At 47.5% G+C, this 19647-nt stretch overlaps 1 protein-coding gene across 1 annotated transcript; it reads right to left on the bottom strand.

The window, feature by feature from the left end:
• Positions 1-505: 505 nt before the first annotated feature.
• On the bottom strand, positions 506-3576 carry A4GNT (alpha-1,4-N-acetylglucosaminyltransferase; the record flags this gene model as incomplete). Its single annotated transcript, XM_079539998.1, has 3 exons — positions 506-1117; positions 2060-2509; positions 3472-3576. The coding sequence occupies 3 exons, from the start codon at positions 3574-3576 to the stop codon at positions 506-508; spliced, it is 1167 nt and encodes a 388-aa protein (XP_079396124.1).
• Positions 3577-19647: the final 16071 nt, after the last annotated feature.

The following is a 19647-nucleotide window of genomic DNA, read 5'->3' as shown; positions in this document are numbered from 1 at the left end:
GAGGGTATAAAGTTCATGTGAGAAAAGCTCAGATTAACGAGAAGACAGCAGTTTGGGCTACTCTTCATTAGCAGTCATCCATCCCCTGCCATTACATGTGCATTACACCTGCTCGGAAGCCTCAGCCCATCCAAAGGCCCATTGTGTTGGCAGCTTGTCTGATGTGTAGCTGACAATTCTGTCAAGAGGAGCATCTGGAATCCGTCCTAGGAAGGCAGCAGGTCTTTTTATGAACACCTGCTTTCACAAAGCTCAGTAGAAAGGTCCACAAGTCCCTTTGATTCATTAAGGTTTGGTTCACGAGCACCTCTAAAGAAATAAAACCAAATTTCCTCAACCTCTCACGCAAAAGTGTTGTCTCTGCAGGCTGCATCCAATGCATATGTTCCTTAGCAGCCTAAAGGAGCATGGGCAGTGGCTATGCAAAGGTCTTTTGACTGCAAAGCCAGCTGCTGACTCCAACGGGGACAGTCTGGAAGAATCACTCCTTCCTTCTTCCTACACATCACACAGAGTCCTCATAGCTTGTGAAGACCCTCAGCTCCGCGTTTTGGATTAGGTCCTCATAAGTGCTGGGGCAGTAGGTTTTGTACAGTTTTTCAGCCAGCGAGTTGCTCCCAGCAACCACAGCTTTCCGGTTGCGGTTCATGAAGTTCCACAAGTGCAGAGCATAGGAGTGGTTGAAGTCAGGGACTTTGTCCCATACATCGTAGTAGCGGCTCCAGGCTGGGTATGGGATGGGGTAGAAACGCTGTGGGTTTAGGAAGGAGATGTTCTGACAGCTGTGATCCTCAACGCCTTTGAAATCTGTGAGATTGCAGATGGCTTTAAGCATCCTCGTCATTAAAAAGGGCCCCTGGTTCCCCCAGATGTTCCCGTTGTACTTGAGAACAAAATTCTCCATGCAATCCCAAATAAATTTGTGACGGGCAGGGAAACCAAAGATCCCGTTGCTGGAAAACCTTGACTTCTGTGCTGCCAGGAAGCTTCCCTCAGGGATGGGCCTGATGGAGATGACATCTGTGTCCATGTAGATGCCCCCATACTTCCAAATGAGCGCCAGTCTGCTGGCGTCAGAGCTGACATGGACCCAGTTCTTCTCCTCTTCGGGGTCTACCTGCAATCAGAAAAGCAAGGCAATAATGCACCCATCCACCCATCAGGATATGAGCTGCACCATAAAACACCCCTACGCTACCAGTCCACGTGCCTTCAAATGCCACTGATTGCCTTTCCTTCCTAAAGCTATTGAATTTTATTGGAAAAAAAGGATAACAGTGCGGAGCAGAGCAATGCTTTGTTAATGTAAGGAACATCGGAACATTTCACTTTGTGTTCTTTGAAACTCACGGTGTTAAACCAATGATGCCATGAATCATTGCTTGCTATATTACTGAAGCTGAAACTACTTTAAATGTTCCCTTCCTTATCGCTCTCAGATCTTCCAAACAGGCCTGCAGGTTTCCATAGACTTTATTAGTTTGGAGAGCTATTTGTTCCTCAGGAAAAGGAAGAGTTTGAAGGAAATCCAGTTTCACCACTTGTCCTGCAGGGAGATGGAGCCAAACAAACCTGACAAAAGCTTATTGCAAGTAGTTTGCCAGGAGCTTGTTTTCAAGGTGGAGCTTGCGAGATCTCACCTTGGGTTTGGACATTGCGGGTACAAAAACTGAAATCTCTCTCACATCTAATCTCCTGTGGGCTGTATCAGTGTGTGGCAGCCTTAATAAGTGCTCAGAGGACTCAGGCAGACTAGCTTCTGTTGAGCAAGATTATTAAGTGCTGTTTTATCAAAACACATGTGCAATCTATTTTTACCAACGCTCTGTTTGCCAAAAATCTGATTCTCCAGATAGTGGGAAATTGCTGATATTATGTTCAGTAAACAGATAGATGAATGCAAAACATGGCAAAAATAAACACGTTCTGAACCAGAACAATGAAAGTGACTGGTTTCTCATTGCCAAGCCTGCGCTCCTCCCTTCATTTCAAGCCTTCTTTGGAGTTTTCCCACCATCATTTCAACTTTTCCCTACTTCCCCCTCAACACGACCCTCACCTCGTTGTACCACTGCAGAAGAGGGGTCTCCTGGAAGACGTTTTCCATCTGGAGAGGAAAAAGGAAGACATTCTTCATAGAAGATAAAAGCGAGAAGGCCGTGTAGCTGGAGTTTGAGTCCAACACGGTGTCATTTGTCAGCCCCTTCATGAAGAGGATGATGGGCCTGTCCTGGTAGATCCTGGCAGCAGACTCCACGGAGCAGGACACCAGTGGTGGTGGTTCCAGGCGCTCTGTCGTCTCCAGGAAGATGATGCTTCTGCCCAGGTTGAGGACTTGCTCAGGTGTCAGGAATTGCTTGGGCATAGGCATACAGGAGAAGAAGCAGCCAGATAGCAAGGAGATCTCGTACAAAATGCCGGAGACAAAGAAGAAGCAGAGGCATATGTGGATTTTCTTCAACATTCTTGTTTTCCCTTGGGCTTTGAAGTGATGCCTCAGGCATATATGCTAAGGAGAAACAGGGAGAAGCAAAAATATGTATCTGTGTTACGGCTTAGCAGGACTGGGAGTTGTTGGACTAGCTTTGGAAAGTGTGGCATGAAGGTAGCATAGTCATGCCTTTACTCTTAGCAGGAAGGCAGCATAGTGATACTCATGCCTTTCCCCCATAGCACTGTTCCTGGAGGTGTTCAGGAACTGTGGAGATGTGGCACTGAGGGATGGACCTTGTCAGTGGGCATGGTGGGGATGGGTTGTCATTTGCTCCTGATGATCTCAGTGGTCTTTTCCAACCTTAATGATTCTATGATTGTATGAAGGCAGCAAGGTGATGCTCATGCCTTCCCCCATAGCATGAAGGCAGCAGTGGGATACTCTTGCCTTTCCCCAGGACAAACCTGACATGAAACCTTGCAGTGCAGTGGGCTCTGCCTGAGGGATGAAGTGCTGTGTAGCCTCAGCTCCTCACCCCCCACCAGAAACTGGGGACTTGGAGAAGTGCTGAAAAAGGGACACATGCCTACATCTCGTGGCACAGCTATGCAGTTGCTGAGTTGGAAAAGACCCAGCGTGAGATGGGATGAGATTTTGGCACCTCACCCCTGGAGTAGGCTATTGTAGTGAATGGTTCTCAAGCTTTGGAACATCATGCCAACATGTGCTTGTCCATCAGTAGATGTCCTTGGGATGTGAGAACCATAACCCCAAGGTGTGGTGGAGTTAAGTATCTCAGGGGACTATGAATACAGCAATGGGAAGACTATAATTATGCTTTAATTAAGCTTTGGATGTCTCAGCCAAAGGGAACATGAGCACATAGGAACCAAAGTCAACTCCCAACCTGCTCACACCTCAGCTTTTATCCCAAAGCCTGTGAGGGACTCAGGTCCCGCAGGGATGGAGGAACCAGCAGAAGGCAGATTGAGGACAGAAAGCACGCGGCTCTGTGCAAGCAAAGAGCTAGAAAATACCTGGATTATAGTTCTGATGAATCCACATTTCCAGCTTGTTCGTTGGCCATCAGGCCTCCTGGAAGCCCAGCTCCTGGAGGAAGACACCCAAACTGTCTGGATCATGCAAGGAGACTTCTGAAGGCAGCAGATGGATGCTCAGAGAAAAAGTGGCTTTACTTTCTCAGCCCAAGAGATGGTGTGAGGCCAATGGGGCCCTCCTAAAAGGACAAAGAAAGAACAGGTTTGGACATCTCCAGCCTGCATCAGCATTGCCCAGCTCTTCAATCCTAGTCTCAATGCAGCATGAGCCCATACAGCACCAAGGAGCTCTGGCTGGTGAGATGCAGGATTGAACCTTCGCTGAGCTGCATCTACAGGCTCACAGTGTAGGGAAATCCCTCCTGAGATGACACCAGGTTGCGTGGGAGCAGCCACATCTCCTCTGCAGGGACCAGCTATCACCCTGGAGCCAGGATCTGATGGAAGAAAGCTGCACTGAATGACAACTCAGACCAAGTGATCTCCTGAATGTGTTTGAAGACTGATTAATTAAAAGGAATGGGAGGAAATGAGAGTGTGTGCTTGGTTAGTTAATAAGATGCATTACCATGTCACCTAGCTGGAATGCAGATAAGTCTGCAGTGTAGAGAACCCCATGGAAATTCCCCTGGAAGCACTGAGCTCGAAGCTGTGGCAGCTCTTGCTCCATTTTTCAGAGCTACATCTCATCAAATTAAATATTAAAGCAATGGCTGCTCCCATAAGTATGGCTTTTCATGCTGCATAGCAAATTTTGCTGTTTCCCATTGCCAATGCATAGAAAATAGAAGGTTGTTGGTTTTGTTTTTTTTTTTTTGCTATACTCCAGGTTCCTGCAACAGCACAGGAAAAAAACACTGGGGGTGAAGCAGTGAGGTGCTGCAATCACCAGCATGGTTGTGGGGATAATCTTCTGGACAAGGCCAGCAAGTATGCAGCCTGCAGGGGAGGAGATGCTGTTTTTTCTTTAATTACCGTTTTTCCCTTCTTTTTCTGACTTTTTCTCCTTGCACAGAGGCTCTGCAGAGGAGACCAACCCCCACCTCCAGGGCCTCTCTGCAGATAGGGAATGTGGACGGAAGACAGGGAGCGGAGAGCAAACACGAAGGTTCGGAAACGACGTGTTCCTGAGCCTGCTGATAAAGCCAGCGGTGCTGCAATGCTGGGTTTCCTTCCACATTCCCCTCCTGCCTCTCTCCGACAGACTTTGACATATTCCTAGTCACTTGAATATAAAACAGGAGAAGTTTAGCAGCTCTCTCACCAACCTCGGCTTGGCCAGAATTTCAAACTCTTCTTCCTATTATTTTCCCCTCCAAATCCCAGTTTAGACCCAAACCATGCACGCAGCTTGTCTGCTGTTTCCATGCAGTCTGGAGGTGCTCCCTCTCATCCTTTGCAATGTTAAAAATCTCAATGCCAGTCTGCTGGCTTTGGTTTTGATGAGAAATGGGACCACCTGGACTTTCCCATTACTTGTTGAGCATTTCCTCTCCGATGGCCTCTAGATCCAACATCTCCTGCCTGAACGAGGAGCCCAGCAGAGCAGCGGTAGCAATAGTCGTTCAAACTTAAAACAGTCCAGAAGGCATTTTATTTGCAAATTGTGGAGGGAGAATAAGTAGACCCTCCAACAGCTATCAGCTCCGTGTACAGCATTGTACGGAGCGACGCCAATCTTCATCGTCTCATTCTGGGAAATTGTTTTGCTTGGTTGGTTTTCCAAAACCCACTCTGTGGCGAGTTAGAATTCTCATCACATTTGACCTGGAGGCTGCTGTTATCAAAATGTTCACTTCTCAGCTCAAGTTAAAAGGACTGCAGAGCAGCGCGTTAAAAATAAATCCCAGCCATTGAATAGATTACCCTGCTGAGTGGGCTGCTTTTCGGCTGCAGCAGACGGCACGCTGGCTTGATGGCCCTTCTTGTAAAGATATTTCTTTTCTCCAGGCAATTGCAGCATTTCAAGTGCGGGATGAAAACGGCTGGGAGACTACAAGTGAGATTAGGAGAAGTGCCGCGTGCTACAGCACGGCTCCAGCTGTGTGATAACTCCTCTGCCATGCCCACAGGACACGTGCAGCAGGAGGGTGCAGTGGGATTTTGGGGCTTCCTCTGAGAGTCAGTGGGTTTTGCACCCAACCGACAAAGTGGTCGTCCTTATTCCTCCAGGTGGGGAATAACTGTGTGCCATTCAGTGCTGATGCACTCATGGCATTGCTTGGGCTTGCACTCCCGTGTCTTTGCAGAAGCTGCTAGAGCAAATGGCAGCTGCAATCAAGTCAGTGCCTGTGCACGCACTTCAGAGGCACTTCCCCTCTTGATTTAACACCAGGCACATGTGGAAACCTGTATCAAATGGAAGTCCTATAGAAGAATATACCATATTCATTGCAAACTAATTAATGCTACTTCTAGCAATGCACACAAGTAAAGGCGCTTCCTCCCACACCACTTTTCCCTCATTCTGATTCCCCAACCCAGCATGTTTATAGGTAAATCAAAACTCACCTTTTGGCTGGAATAATCCAGCAAAGCCTTCGGTCCTCTGGGAAGCAAATCCAAGCTGGAGCAGGCAGGAAGGCACTGGAGGAGCTGCACTGCCTCTCCTCTATCTTTTTCTGTGCCAGGGCTTGGAGCAGCCTCATAGCTTGCTCGTTACCTGCTCTGGTGTTTGCATTCTTGGTGCTCTGAGATAACACTGAGGAAGGAGCTGGGGCTGATCTCAGAGGCACAGGCACACAGCAGCAGGCAGCGCCCTGCTGGGGTCCCCAGAGATGGGGGATAGAGCCAAGCAGCCTCCAAAACCCTGACTGCCTGCACCCTGTGGAGCACTGCTTTATTCCCAATTGCCTGGAAGGGAGGTGGCTTACATCATATTTAGCTTTTTTCCTCTTTGTATTCCAAACTGCCCTTATGGAAGACACTTTGCATTGCAGTTTAGGTCTTTGCCCTAAAATAAAGGAGTGCCCCAGAGTAGCATGCAATGTTATTGCCTTGCTTGGAAGTGCTCACAACAGTGCCCTTAACAAATGCATCCCAAATAGCACCCTGTGTCCTGAGCAATGTCCCAGCACAGGTTGAGTCTATTTAATCCAGGCCAGGTTGGATGGGGCCCTGGGCAACCTGATCTGGTGGGGGACAACCAGCCCACAACAGGGGTTGAACTGAAAGGGCTGTAGAGTCCCTTCCCACCCAAACTGTCCTGTGATCCTATGAATCCAAGGAGCACTTCACCAGCAGCCTTGCACACATAGGGTTGGACTTGCATGTTAACTTGTAGTGGAAATGTGGTCACCCAGCCAAACCGTGGTCACCTCAAACCCCGAACAAAAAGGCTGCAGGGTTTGATGTTGCTTAATGCACTGCTTTTAAATTGCATTGCATTGCATTGCTTTTAGGAGCAGGACTTGATCTTTACAGGTCCTTTCCAATTTGTGATAGTCTATGATTCTAAATGCACACGGCATTGCACCGAGCATGGCTGTGTTTACCAAATTTCATCAGAGACCTCAGAAAACCCTCTGGAAGGAGTGCAGCAATGACTTGGCTCTTAATAGCTATCTTGTGCTGGGTCAGCAGGATTTATAACAGAGATGGAGCCACAAAGTCTAATAGAGCCCCCAGGCTGATCCCTCCTGCACCAACCCACTGTGGTCAGCGCAAGGAAGCCAGAGCACTCTGCTGGGATGCAGACTCCCAGAATGGTTCTTTGCAGCATCCCTCCTGCTCACTCCTTTTTGCTCTTCTCCTTTGATTTTTGGTGAGGCTGTAGCTTCATGGCAGACTTACTGGCGAGGCAGGACACTCACACATGTGCCTTGCACATGGTGCAGAAGGATTTGGGATGAACGATCCAAGGTCCTTCCCCTGCAAAGGTTGAAATATTGTCATAGAGGCAGTCATATAAATATGGCCAGCTCCCGCATCTGCCACCCAGAAAAGCGCTTTTCTCCACCATCAGCAACCCCCTAGTGCTAAGAAACCACTGAGAAGTGCTCAGCTGAGCACCTCTGCCATTTGTGGGGGCACAAGACAGCAAGTAGCCAGCTTGCCTTCTGCAACCCTTCACTGAGGAGGCTAGGGCGTGGATGCAAAGGGCCCAGCCTCCCCTGGCTGTGTTTGCACTCCCGCGTGCAAACAGCCTGCTGCAGGCAGCTGCCAGGGATGTGGAAGCATTAATGCTGCCGTGGCTGTGCAGAACAAACAGTTCCATGGAAAGCTGGCGAGATATCCCAGGCTTAATCAGAAGACAGCACCCAAGAGAGCATGCAAGAGGGCTCAGCTCACAAAGAAGTCCCTGGGAATGACGTAGGATGAGCCCCTGTGCCCGACACACCTCAGACCTCCCCAGGAACCCTCTCCTTTGGCAAACACTTCACTCAGATCCATCTCTTGCCGTGAGGGAATAGGATGTATAACAAACTGCATGCTCTTCCCAGGATGAATGTGTCCATCCATCCCTTCCTGATGCATAGTGCTGTGCCTACAGTACGAGCTGATGCATAAATACAGGGGCAGAGATGCCATCTGGTACAAAAAGCTTCAGCCCAGCTTTTACCATGAAAGCATCCCCGTGCCGCACCATCACCCATCACTCCCGTGTGCCACCAGCCCCCTGGCCTGAGAATTTGCTACAGACTGTAGGCTGGTGGAGCACATGCCTCCAGACTATGAGAATGAACAGGGTTGGAAGGGACCTGATGTCTCCCTGACAGCCACTTGGTCCAATCCCCTGCAAGTGCTGCCAACACAGAGCATGTTGTCCACGGTGCCAAATACACGGGTGCATCCCGAAGCATGAAAAGGAAGATGTGAAGAAAAATCACTTGGCTGCTTGTTGGGAAAAACTGAAAGAACACTTCAAGGCAGAAATGGGGTTGTTTGTCCTAGAGGGTTCTTATGCTTGCCCCCTGCACCTCTGTGAATGGTGCTGGGGTGAGCCCTAATCTCATGAAGGAGCATTTTTACCCCAGAAAACTGCCTTTTTTTTTAGTGGCTGGATTCATCCTGACCCCTAGCAATATGCTGGATGAATAGAGGCAACGATGCTCTCACATGGATGCCAGCATCTCACTGAGACTCTGTTCTCCTTCTCTGGGTTGCCGTGGGTCAGACACAACTATGCTGATCTCACTTGTGTCTCATCAACCTGGCATGTGAGTTGGGGCCCTGATAGCCACGCACAGATGAAATACTAAACATAGGCAGGGGTCACATCCTGTTGCTGTTCTGCATTGCCCTCTAGAGGAGCGTGGTTTTTGCTTTCCTGTGTGGAGGGCACTGAAAAATGAGGATCTGCAGGCAGAAGTCGGTCCAGGTCCCGTGCATTCCCAAAGGCTCGGTGGCATATGCTTTGCAGCAGGGATGGTGCCCAACCAGAGCAGCCCAGATTTTTGCTCTGGAACCTTCCAAGTCTCCATCTTCCCTATAGCAGAGATCTTGTGGGGATTGCTCTCCTGAACAACCTCGCAGACAGCAATCCTACAAAACTCACCCACGCTCCAGCCTAAGGGCTTCAGTGTTCCTCTAGAGCCCTTAAAACACTACAGCATTTCCATACACTCTGCATTGCCCACAGCAGGTTATTAAATAAAGTAATAGCTCGCTTACTAAGCCTCACCAAAGGGCTGTTCAGCTCCATGCTTATGATCACTGCCAAGCATGGAGCTTAGTTAAGCTCCCTGGGGCTTATCAGCTGTTCATGCTTCCCATATCTCCCTTCTTAGATGCTGCAAAATGAACCAGCATATGCCACTGTTTACCAAATTGTCTCCAAAGACCTTTCTAGAAAATTCCAGTCCAGGTGATGACTGTCTCAGGAGGTTACAAAGGATAGAAGTCAGGTGGTCCTCATTCTGTGGATAGACAGCAACTAGACCCCCCTCATCTCATGTATTCATGTATTCTGTGTTGAGCCCAAATGCTTTTTCCCCTTGCCCATTCTCCTTAGCCATCTAGGTAGCCCTCCACTACACCCATTCTGGTTTTCCAATGTGTTTCTTAACTTAGGTGTCCACAACTGGATGCAGCGTCCAGCTGTGGCCTTGAAAGGGGAACCAAACCCTTCCTTCCCCCCTTCCCTGCTTGATCTGGAGCAGGACCTTTTGAGAAACATAAGCTACAAAATAATGTTTTCTTAGTTATCCTACAATATATACATATTAATTGCTGTTTCTTGGTGAAGAACAAACTCAGTTGGTCCAGAGGAAGGTAATGCCATACTGGGATTAATACTGGGAGGCAACAAATGGAGAAGGAATGCAAGGAGCTGCACTGTGCCAAACTACATGCTATTGTAAAGCAATACTTCTGTGCTTAAGAGTTCCCATGTTTATATTTCTAATCCCTGTAATGTCCATACAGCTTTAAGAAGAAAACGAGTAACAACTGAAAAGACAGCCACCATATCTGCAATAGGAGATGCCTGATTTTGCTTTAAGCATTTTGCAGCTGCACAGCTCGCTATAGCATCACTCCCTGCAAATACCTGTACATTATTACAGCCTTCCTCTGCTTTAATTTAGTCAACCTTTGCAATATTAATTTATACATTATCATTTGGCTTCCCAAAGTGCTGATAGGGTTTGGAGTGTTCGCTGTATTGGACAGCCTTTTTAAAACCAAACTCAAAACCACAAAAAACCCAAGGTTTGTCACTTGCAGGCTTAATGCTGTTAGTGCCCTATAGAGGGGAACAGTCTGGTTAGTGAGGGGTTCCTACGTCTACTTCTACATCACAGAGGCTTTTTGTGCTTGTGTTTGGAAAGCAAACACCATTAGAGTTCATGGGAAAATTATCTGCTATGGGTTGTATTTCAGCTACCAAGATCCAGACTGTGCCAGCCTCTCAGCCCCTACAGGGCAAGGTCCCACAAAGCAGAGCCCTCCAGCTCCTCTCCTGCGCCCAAGTGAGGAGGTACAGAGCAAACCCACAGGTCTCTGTGCTGCAAGCATGGCTCTGCTGGACCCCACAGCACTCCCAGCCCCCAGAAATGCTGGGAAACAGGGAAGCTCCAGGCACTGCTCCTCTAAGAAGCCAACCTCTGCATTACTAAGCCATCCTCCCAGGGCTTGTTTGAGTGCAAAGCATTCATGAGATGAGTGCTCTCCTAGCTCCGTGGCTTGAGCAGGAAGGTCTTGTGTTGCCTCCTCCCTGTATAATACCAGAAGGCAACACCACCTGCACTCAGCATGAGCAGGCATGGTCCTTCCATCACCACTGCCTGAGGTCAGATCCCACCAGCTGCAAGGCAGCAGTGACAGAATGCACATCTGGAACAGGAGTGCTGGCAGCCTGCAGCAGGAGCCTCTCGTCTTGATTTTATTACCATTTTATGGACAGCCAGCACCAAGAGCTTTCTATATTCATGAATTCATCAGATCTGTATTTCAAAAATAATAGATGTTGTTATTATTATTATTGGAATGAATTTCTCTATTATGTTCTGAGTGATTGTAACTACTTACTGCCTCCAGCGCAGGAACCATCTAAAGAATAACACTTCTGTAGTCGTTGCTACAGGGTTGGGTGTTGGTTTTTTTGTGGTTGTTTTAAGTGAGAAAGGTAATAACCAGAACAGCAGCAGCAATCATAACAGAAATAGAGCCATTATGAGGTTGTGGATAAATACCAGGATATTTTTTTTTTCAGGTAAAGCATGACTCATGCTTCTCCCTGAGATTTTTCTTGATTGCATGGAGTGCTGCCTCTAACAACAGCCTCACGCTTTCTGCCTGCTTTATCCTATGTACGGAGGAAAGAAAGCAAAACAAATCTCAGCAGAATGACTTTCTGATCCACTGATTGCAAAGGAGGATGGTGAGGCTCTTTGCTCCAAGCCCCAGAGCTCCTCCACAAAGCCCTTATCAATGCCTGTTTGCCCAAGTGTGCCTCCTTCACTTGTGCCTATGATATGTACTTTGGAGGTGGGGCTCGCACTGCCCTGAGCAACTTCAGAACTGCAGGTTTTTCTCCTCAAAAGCTAGTCCATCATATGCTGTGCATTGGCAAAGAGCAAAGATGAACCAACTGACCATAAATTATGCACTCGCAAGCTAAATCTAGATAGCTGGTGGATAGAGCATAGCAGCCGTGATAGATGGCTTTCCTCCAGCTAGCAGACAGCCTGGGGACTGGAAAATAAAGCAGAAGAGCAGAGCTGCCCGGGAGGCTCTCCAGGAAAAGTCCTAGCATGGACCGCTCTCCGTTGCCATCATAGCAGGGTTTATGGACAAAGTTACAAATCCCTCTTCACCCGAGTTTTTTGGTTCCCCACTACGATTAGCAAGTGCCAGGCTCCATCCTGACCTCCCTTTTCATGTGACCCATATGGTGCTGCCATCCAAAGAGCTTTCACAGCATTCTGTACAATATGCGCTGTCAGCGTATTTTGACACGAGTCCAATAGCATGGATTCAAAAAGGATGGGATCCCACCATGCCAAAATACAACATTTGGTTGAGCATCTGCCAGAGCCTAACTAGCAGACTGTTGGGGATGTTGCATTTTCCTTTTTCTCTCTTTCTTTCTCTCTTTTTCCGTCCTTCTTTCTTCCGTTCCTTCTTTCTTTCCTTCTTTCTCTCCTTCTTTCATTCTTTCTATTATACTATTATTATACTTAAAGTGCAGGAAGGCAAAGAGGATGGATCATGGAAGATTCTCACACTAATATTATGTGACCGAGTGCCCATTCATAGCAGGGTCAGCTAGGGGGGGCATTCATCACAAGCGCCAGGCAAAAATTAAACTTTTGATCACAGTGTGATGGTAAGTTGCTTTACCAATGCACTACAACACCCTTAACATATCCCTGTCCAGATCTTAGGTATTTTCCCCTACGATGTGCTGGAATGATTCTGCAAGACATAGACCCTGGGTCTGTCACAACAGGAACCAGTCCCTACCTTCAGCTCAGTGATGCTGCGTTATTTGAATGTAAAATATTCAAATATACATTATTTGATAATAAAAGTTACAAATTCATTTTGGTGGCTGAAATCCACATGAAACTTTGCCCTATGCTTTAGATTCAGAAACCCTTGATTTCACTGAATCACAGAATAATCAGGGTTGGAAAAGACCTCTAAGATCCCCAAGTCCAATTCAACCCAGCCCACCATGCCCACTGGCCGTGTCCCTAAGGGCCACATCTCCACAGTTCTTGAATCCCTCCAGGGACAGTGATTCTTCCACCCCACTGGGCAGCTGTGCCGTTTTGGTGAAGGTGAAGGCTCACTGATCTGCTTTGGGATGTTGTATGGGAACTCTTGAGTCCTGGCCTGAAGCACTGATTGAGCACCTGAGGAAAGGACCTGGTCAGCCCTGGGAGCACAGGTGAAGGAAATTGGGTTGGAGCCTGTCTGCACCTCTCTTAGACCCCATTTAAGGGCTGACTGCCACTAAGGAAGGAGCCATTTCTGGGGATTCCTCCTCTGTGGAGTTTCCTCTGAGAACCTTGATACTTGGAGATGGGTGAGCAATCTTTTTCTCTTCCCTTATAACACCTTACCATCACGTTGATCTTTCCAGTTGTTACAGATGTCCTTCATGAAGGTAGGTTTCCTCTTGAGATGGATTCCATCCTGCTGCCTAGGGGAGGGTTAACACGGTGTCAACATAGCAACAGGTGAGGAAATCCTGGAGAAAGTCTGGGGGAAATTCATGTCACCTCCTTTCTTTGTGTTGCACACATGAATATTAGCAACTGGAGAAACTGCAGCCATATCTGAGATCATGAAAGTGATGTCCCAGCTCTCTTTGAGTTTGGCACTTTCTCCTTAAATGCTCCTGCTTGTCCCAGAGCATTTTCTGACCAATAATCCCAATCTCAACCTACTTTTACAGGCTTTCCATAATAGTCATTCAGTATCACTTACCCACACAATTAGCCATGGCACAGTTTCACAAGGACTGTGACATGAGAGAGAGGACTTGGCTTTCGTCTTGGTTTTAATAGAAAGTTTGTCCACTAAAAAGTAACTTTGTCTTGATGAACTGGGAGCTGGTTCAATTTACACTTTTTTTTTTTAAGCTCTGAGAAAGCTTGTGCTGATATGAGGTGTTGAGATAAGCTCCAAATCTCCTTGGTAGGGAGAGTGGGTGGAGGGATGAGAGGGGCAGACAAAACCAGGAGGTCAGCAAAATGAGATGTAGCCTTCCACTCACTTTGTAGATGACTGGGTATGGCCATGTATGTGTAATGGGGGGAATAATGTAAGAAAACATTATACACAAAAGTATGGAACTTATGCTGTGAAAGCAGGGCTAGGGTGAAGAGTAATCAGAGCACTTTCCCCACAGTTACACAATTTTAAAGTGACATTGACTGAGGAGTGGGGGCAGGCATTCTCTAGAGTAAGAAGAAGGGAGTGAAAGCATTCATATGGACAGTGGCAGCTGGACTCTGGGATGCACTGGGATGAAGCCTGAGGGGTCAGGGATTTCTCCCTCCTGCATGGAGATGAGTGGGATAAGACTGTGCAGAGGGGAAAGCAGTGATTTCTAATGAGCCTTTCAGGTCAGGAAGCACTGATTGAACCCCCGAAAGGATTATGAGAAAAGTAAAGGAAGATAAGGAAAATGAATAGCATGAGCATGCCAGCTGTGGATGTGTTAACCCATTTTTAGTTATACACGAGATCGTAGGACAAATTCTGAAGGAAACATTAATTAAAGGCACTGAGAAAAATGAGATAAAGTGCAACACAGGTTTACCAAAGGCAGTTTGTGCCAGACCGTGCTGACATCTTCCTTTGATAAGATAATTGGTTTTCCAGACAAGGGAAATTTGGTAGATCTAATCTATCTAGAGTTCAATAAAGCATTTGATATGGTGCCACATGGGAAATTATTAGTGAAGCTTGAGAAAATGAGAATTAACAGGACTCAAAGCAGAGAGTGCAGGGGCTGGCATGGGGACAACTGTGGGGTTGGTGTGGGACTGCTGGTGGGCATCTGGAAATGCCATCGAGACACCAATCCTGATAGAAACCCCCCAGGCCCAAGGCTGGGTGCAGGAGTGGGGCTTGCTGACTTACTTGGATGTCTTTGCATCTCGACTCACGAGCATTTGGGGCTCACGACCTTGAGCTCTGGGGTGGGAGCATCACTGCAGACTTTGTAGGGATGCTCTGCCACCATGAGATGGCAATGTTGCTCCACCAAAAAGCATCTCTCTTCCCTTCCAGCACCAGTCGGCGGCGTCTGGGCACATTTCAGTACGTACTCCAAGAAATATCAGTGAATGCAACTGTGAAGTGATGATGATGATGATGATGATGATGATGATGGCAGGAGCTATATCAGTCCCTGCATGGCTCAGGCAGTGTGGCTCCGGACCGCAGCCTCCATGTCTTGGGATGGGAACACGTGTGTGACATGGGAAGGAAGCATGCTCTGTCAAGTCAGCTAAGAAAGAAGGCATCACTTCAGATCTGGTCTAAATTCACCATCCCCAGAATAATAATAATAATAATAATAATAATAATAATAATAAAATTAAAATGGAATTACAGAAAGTTGCTCAGGGTAAGTGTGAATGGGTGCGTATGCATGTGTGGCAGAGAGATGAGAATTTTATACAGAAATAAAATCTGCTTATCCCTTCCCTGTATTTTTAGTTTAAATTACACCCAAATGCCATCTGATCAATTCGGCTGAAATGAGCCCTTAATCCTAATAAATCTTGATCATCTTTTGAGACCTTGGGAAGCAGCAGAGAATGTGTTTGTGTGAAGCATTAATGCCTTGATTCCAGCCACCTTGTCGTGTATCCTGCTCACAGGTGTGTAGAAATGCAGCTGTTAATGTCAAATGAGATACTGGAGAGAGACAAAGGAATGCTTTTGCCTGCTTTGCCCCCACACAGCATCTCTGATGCGATTCGCATTCTCAAATGGGAAGACATGTGCTTCCACCTGTGCTGCAATAGAGATTTAGCTCAGGATAAAACTCTCAGTTTTCTTTAAATCTTTGGAGGAAAAAAAAAGAGCCTCAATCTGCTCATTATTCCTCAAACTTAGAACAATCCTGTCAATTTAAATACATTTTCAGGGGGATTTATAAATACTGAGCTTGGCAAAGGGTGTTGTTTCAGAGAAATGCTGCTCCAAATTAGCCCAGTGGTGTAAATCAAGTTGCATTCATTTGAATACAGGCATGATTATCTCTCCCAGCTGAGCATTTGATGGGGGGGCTTTCTCTCATAACCTGCCTGTTGCCCTTTGGGTTCATCGTGATGCTGAAAGCTGCCTGTGATGCATGAGATTTTCTCTCCCATCAGGGAGAGGAAAGGTGCAGAGGGATCCTGAAGGTGGTAGCATTGCCATTGCTAACTGAGAGCAGCAGAGAGAGCATCTGAAAGAAAGGATGGTGCTGAAGATGCCCTGCGGAGATTGGCTCAGGGAGAGCATTCTTTCAGCTGGGTTTGAAAATAGGAATGAAATGAGCAGTGCTAAACTTCCTATACTGGGAAATAAAGCAGTGAAAAGAGAATGGAAGTTATCTTTGCAGCGTGCTCTGCAGCCCAGTGCTTAACAGTGCAAGTCAGCTGGGTGGGAGGCTGTGTTCAGGTCTTTCTACTCTTGAAAATCTGCACTAGGCTGTGGGGAGTGTGCTCTTGTGGGTTCTTAATGCCCACAGATGCATGGGAGTAGGGTTTCTCTCCTTTCACTTGCATGAATGCGCTGATTCCACAGTCTTGAGCAGTATGGCCAGCTTCTGCATGTTCTTCTGTAGGGCAAGCCTTTGGAGCTCCACCCTACAGCACTTGTTATTCCTGAAGCACTGCGTAGATCCTGAACGTGGCTGTGCAGACATCTCTCCAGTTGCCAGCATTTTCCATATGAGGGCCTTGCTATGACTAAACACAGTTTTGTAACTCCCGTGACGTCCAGCTATAAATAAGAAGATCAAAGCCTTGACCCTTGGAAGCTAACTGTGACCTCATCATTGAGCAACCGTGCCCAAAAGACTGTATTAAGCTGGAAGGGAACATAAATCTAGGAGGAACTAATGAAGACCCCCAGGGCCGCCCTTCTCTATAGCTGTCTTGTTAACATGATCTAGGAAAGACAGGGGGCCCTTAAATAAAAACAAAACCAAACAGAGGTAATAAGTGACTCATCAAAGTCAGGTACAGACAGAATATTGTCAAGGAGGTGCTGCAGCATGGGATGAAGTATTGCACAGCACAACTTTACAACCGAGCCTCGCTGCCAAAGGGGGCTGGGGAGCAGTTAGCCCTCTAAAGCTTGGGCAACTTTCATGGCCCGTGGAAATATGTGCCACTCTTACAGGCAATGGAAGGTCCCATCCTGTCACCCATCCCTCTTCTTACAGATGAGCATGCAGACCCCTGCAGGAGGGACTCAAAGCCTTTTGCTGAGGAAGGTGGTGATGACAACCAAGATGGAAGATGGGGTGGCTGTGCCAGGACAGTGGTCCTGGTGGGGATGCTCCTTGCAGGAAGCCCAGGCAATCAGGGCCATCTGCCTCCAGGAACAGCAGGGCAGGACTGGATGCAGCACTGAGCTTCAGGTCCCTAGGCTTGCATGTCCTTGCTCTTGACCTTACAAAATGACTGGCAGATGGATGGGAAAATTGCACACGACAACGGAGTCGGGTAATGATTTTAAAACCGTTTCCAAGCCTGGTGCTTCATCACAGTTCTCAGATGCTACAGAAGAGAATTGCACCGGCTTTCCAGGTAATGCAGATGCTGATTTTCCCCTAAAATTGTATTTTGGCTGCTCACAATGACTTGGTGTCCCAGCTGCCACTGGGGATCCCAATGGCACCAGGAGCCAGGTGGGCTCCCATTGTGCCCATCCGTGAATGAGGACAATGTGCCAGAAACAGATTAAATCTCACATCAGAGACCTCGGGAGCCCTGGTAGCAACCTGTGTCCCTCACTAATCCTATTCTCTATTAATTTGTTATCCCATTAACACCTTGCACATTTCTTTCTCTCACCACTGTGCTATCCTTAGAGACTGCCGGGGATCCTGTAATATGCTATTTTGTTGTTACGAGTGTAAGCCAGCAAACTCTCCTCATCTTAGCCGAGAAATCCCTTGATAGAAAGAAAGAAAACTGCTGCTTTGTTTCTTTCAATCAATACTATCCATTAAGATCTGTGTCTAACAGCTCCGAGTCCAAGTGAATAACAGAATGAGCTACCTCCTGCTCTCTTAAACCTTTGGAAACAGTAAATGCTCTTCTGAAAAGAACAATTTGATATTGCAGCCCTGTCTGGACACCAGGTGGGGGGCAGCTTTCTTCTCTGAGGTTTGAAAACAAAATTGCTCACGATTTTCGTAGAGAACCAGAGGGCAGAGAGAAACGTGGGGGGAGCTGAAATGTGGGGGGTGAGATGTCAGCTGGGGTCAGCCTGCCCCCCAATGTCTGTATACCAGTGTGTCAGAATGCACAGGGAGCATGAGGTGTAAAATCCCCGGATCGAGCTGTTGGTGGTGGAAATCTGTGCAATTTCAGGTATTTGCAAGCAGTTCTGTGCATCCACAGCCCTGGTGCTGCTGGGGCACAGCGAGAGCAAAAGAGCTCAGCCAAAGCCCTGGAGCCCCATTTACAGAGCACCGTGGTCAGATATCTTCTCCTTCCCTTCTTCTGGATGTCTGAACCCAGCAGACACGCAGTTGTCCTTGTGCCTTTTAATACTGGTTCAATCAATACCGAGCAATCAAAAGCAGAGCTGATGCTGGTGCTTCTTTTGGGGGCCCAGAAGCAAAATTTCAGCTGCAAGCAGGGAACTTGGCTTTGAAAGACCGAGTCTGTAGGTTATGGTGGCAAAACCTTTGGGGAATCCCGTAAGGAAACCATATATGCAGCCCCCAAGTGCATTGGCAGAGAAACTCCTGGCAGAGGTAGGCAAATACTCACACACAGTGCAGGCATTTGCAACAAAGCATGTCTCTCTGTTGATATTTAAGAGAGAAAATCCAGCTAGATATGGGCTAAAAGAGTGATGACAAATGGAGAGAGCTTGGTCCTTAGGAAAACACTCCTGAAGCAGAATCTGCTGCAGCATTTTGCAAAGGATGGAGCAATGAAATGGTTCTCCTTCCCAACCTGACACCCGGGGTGCATGCCACTGAGTTAGCAGTAACTGAAAGTGCTCCGGGAATGTGATCTGTGTTCATCATTGATTTGAAGGTTCATCGGTTCGCCTCAACGTGATCAATACTTTATTATTCCACCGATCGATCCCTGCTTTGTTTGTGAACTTTACCCAATTGATATACATTAGGAAGTTTAGCAGCATTGATAAGGTTTAAATCAGGAGCTGTAGGTGGAGGAGAGGAGGCTGAGTGTGGCACTGTGGGTCCAAGCACAGCGGGTGGATGCATCTCTATGGGTATGTCAACAGCTCTGTGGTCACAGAAATGCCTAGTAAGAGCCAGATCTTGTGCTGGAGTAGGCTCAGAGCTGGGGTGATCCTGACCAGGAGTCTGACAAAGGAGCTAAATGTCTCTGGATGAGTCAGAATTGCTGCACTCGGAACCCAAACCTATGCAATGGCCATGGGAAGGGGTCATGGAGCTCTCATTGCTTTGCCCCTGTGAGCAGGAGCGTACTGCTCTGCTTGGTGTTCCCCTGGATATCCTGGGATGCGGAAAGCACTTGGAAAAGATGTAGCTGGGAAGTGAAATCTGGTAATTTGCTTCATGGCAAGGCATAAATGACCCAACATGAGGAATTTTGCTGCTGCGAGTCAAGCAGCCCCCAGGCCATGCCCAGTGGGTTTGGGTTTCACAGGGTGTATGTCCATCTTTCTCACTATCCCCTCTGCAAACCCAGCATTGTCTTTGTTCCCAGGGTTCGTAGAATGATAGAGTACTGAGGTTGGAAAAGACCTTCAAGATCTTTCTTTCCAACCATTGGCATTCCACATGGGGAGCACTCTGTGGCTCCCAGCCTTACAACAAGCACACGGTTTTCCCTTGACTCCAATGAAGAGCCCCATCCCCTTCTGCACAGTCCATTTCTGACTTGGAAGGGATCATAGCGTGCTGATACACAACACGTGGCCAGGACTGCTTAAATCCCAGCCTGTGCCATCCTCCTGCATAGTCCTGGGGAGGACGTCATCTCCTGGAACATCCTCTTCCCTTTTCCTCTGATGATTATTGAA

The sequence above is a fragment of the Tetrao urogallus genome (genome assembly GCF_951394365.1).
Source record: "Tetrao urogallus genome assembly, chromosome: 9".
NCBI classification, from domain to species: Eukaryota; Metazoa; Chordata; class Aves; order Galliformes; family Phasianidae; genus Tetrao; species Tetrao urogallus.
The sequence above is the reverse complement of the archived record's forward strand: the minus strand, read 5'-3'. Positions and strand labels throughout refer to the sequence as shown.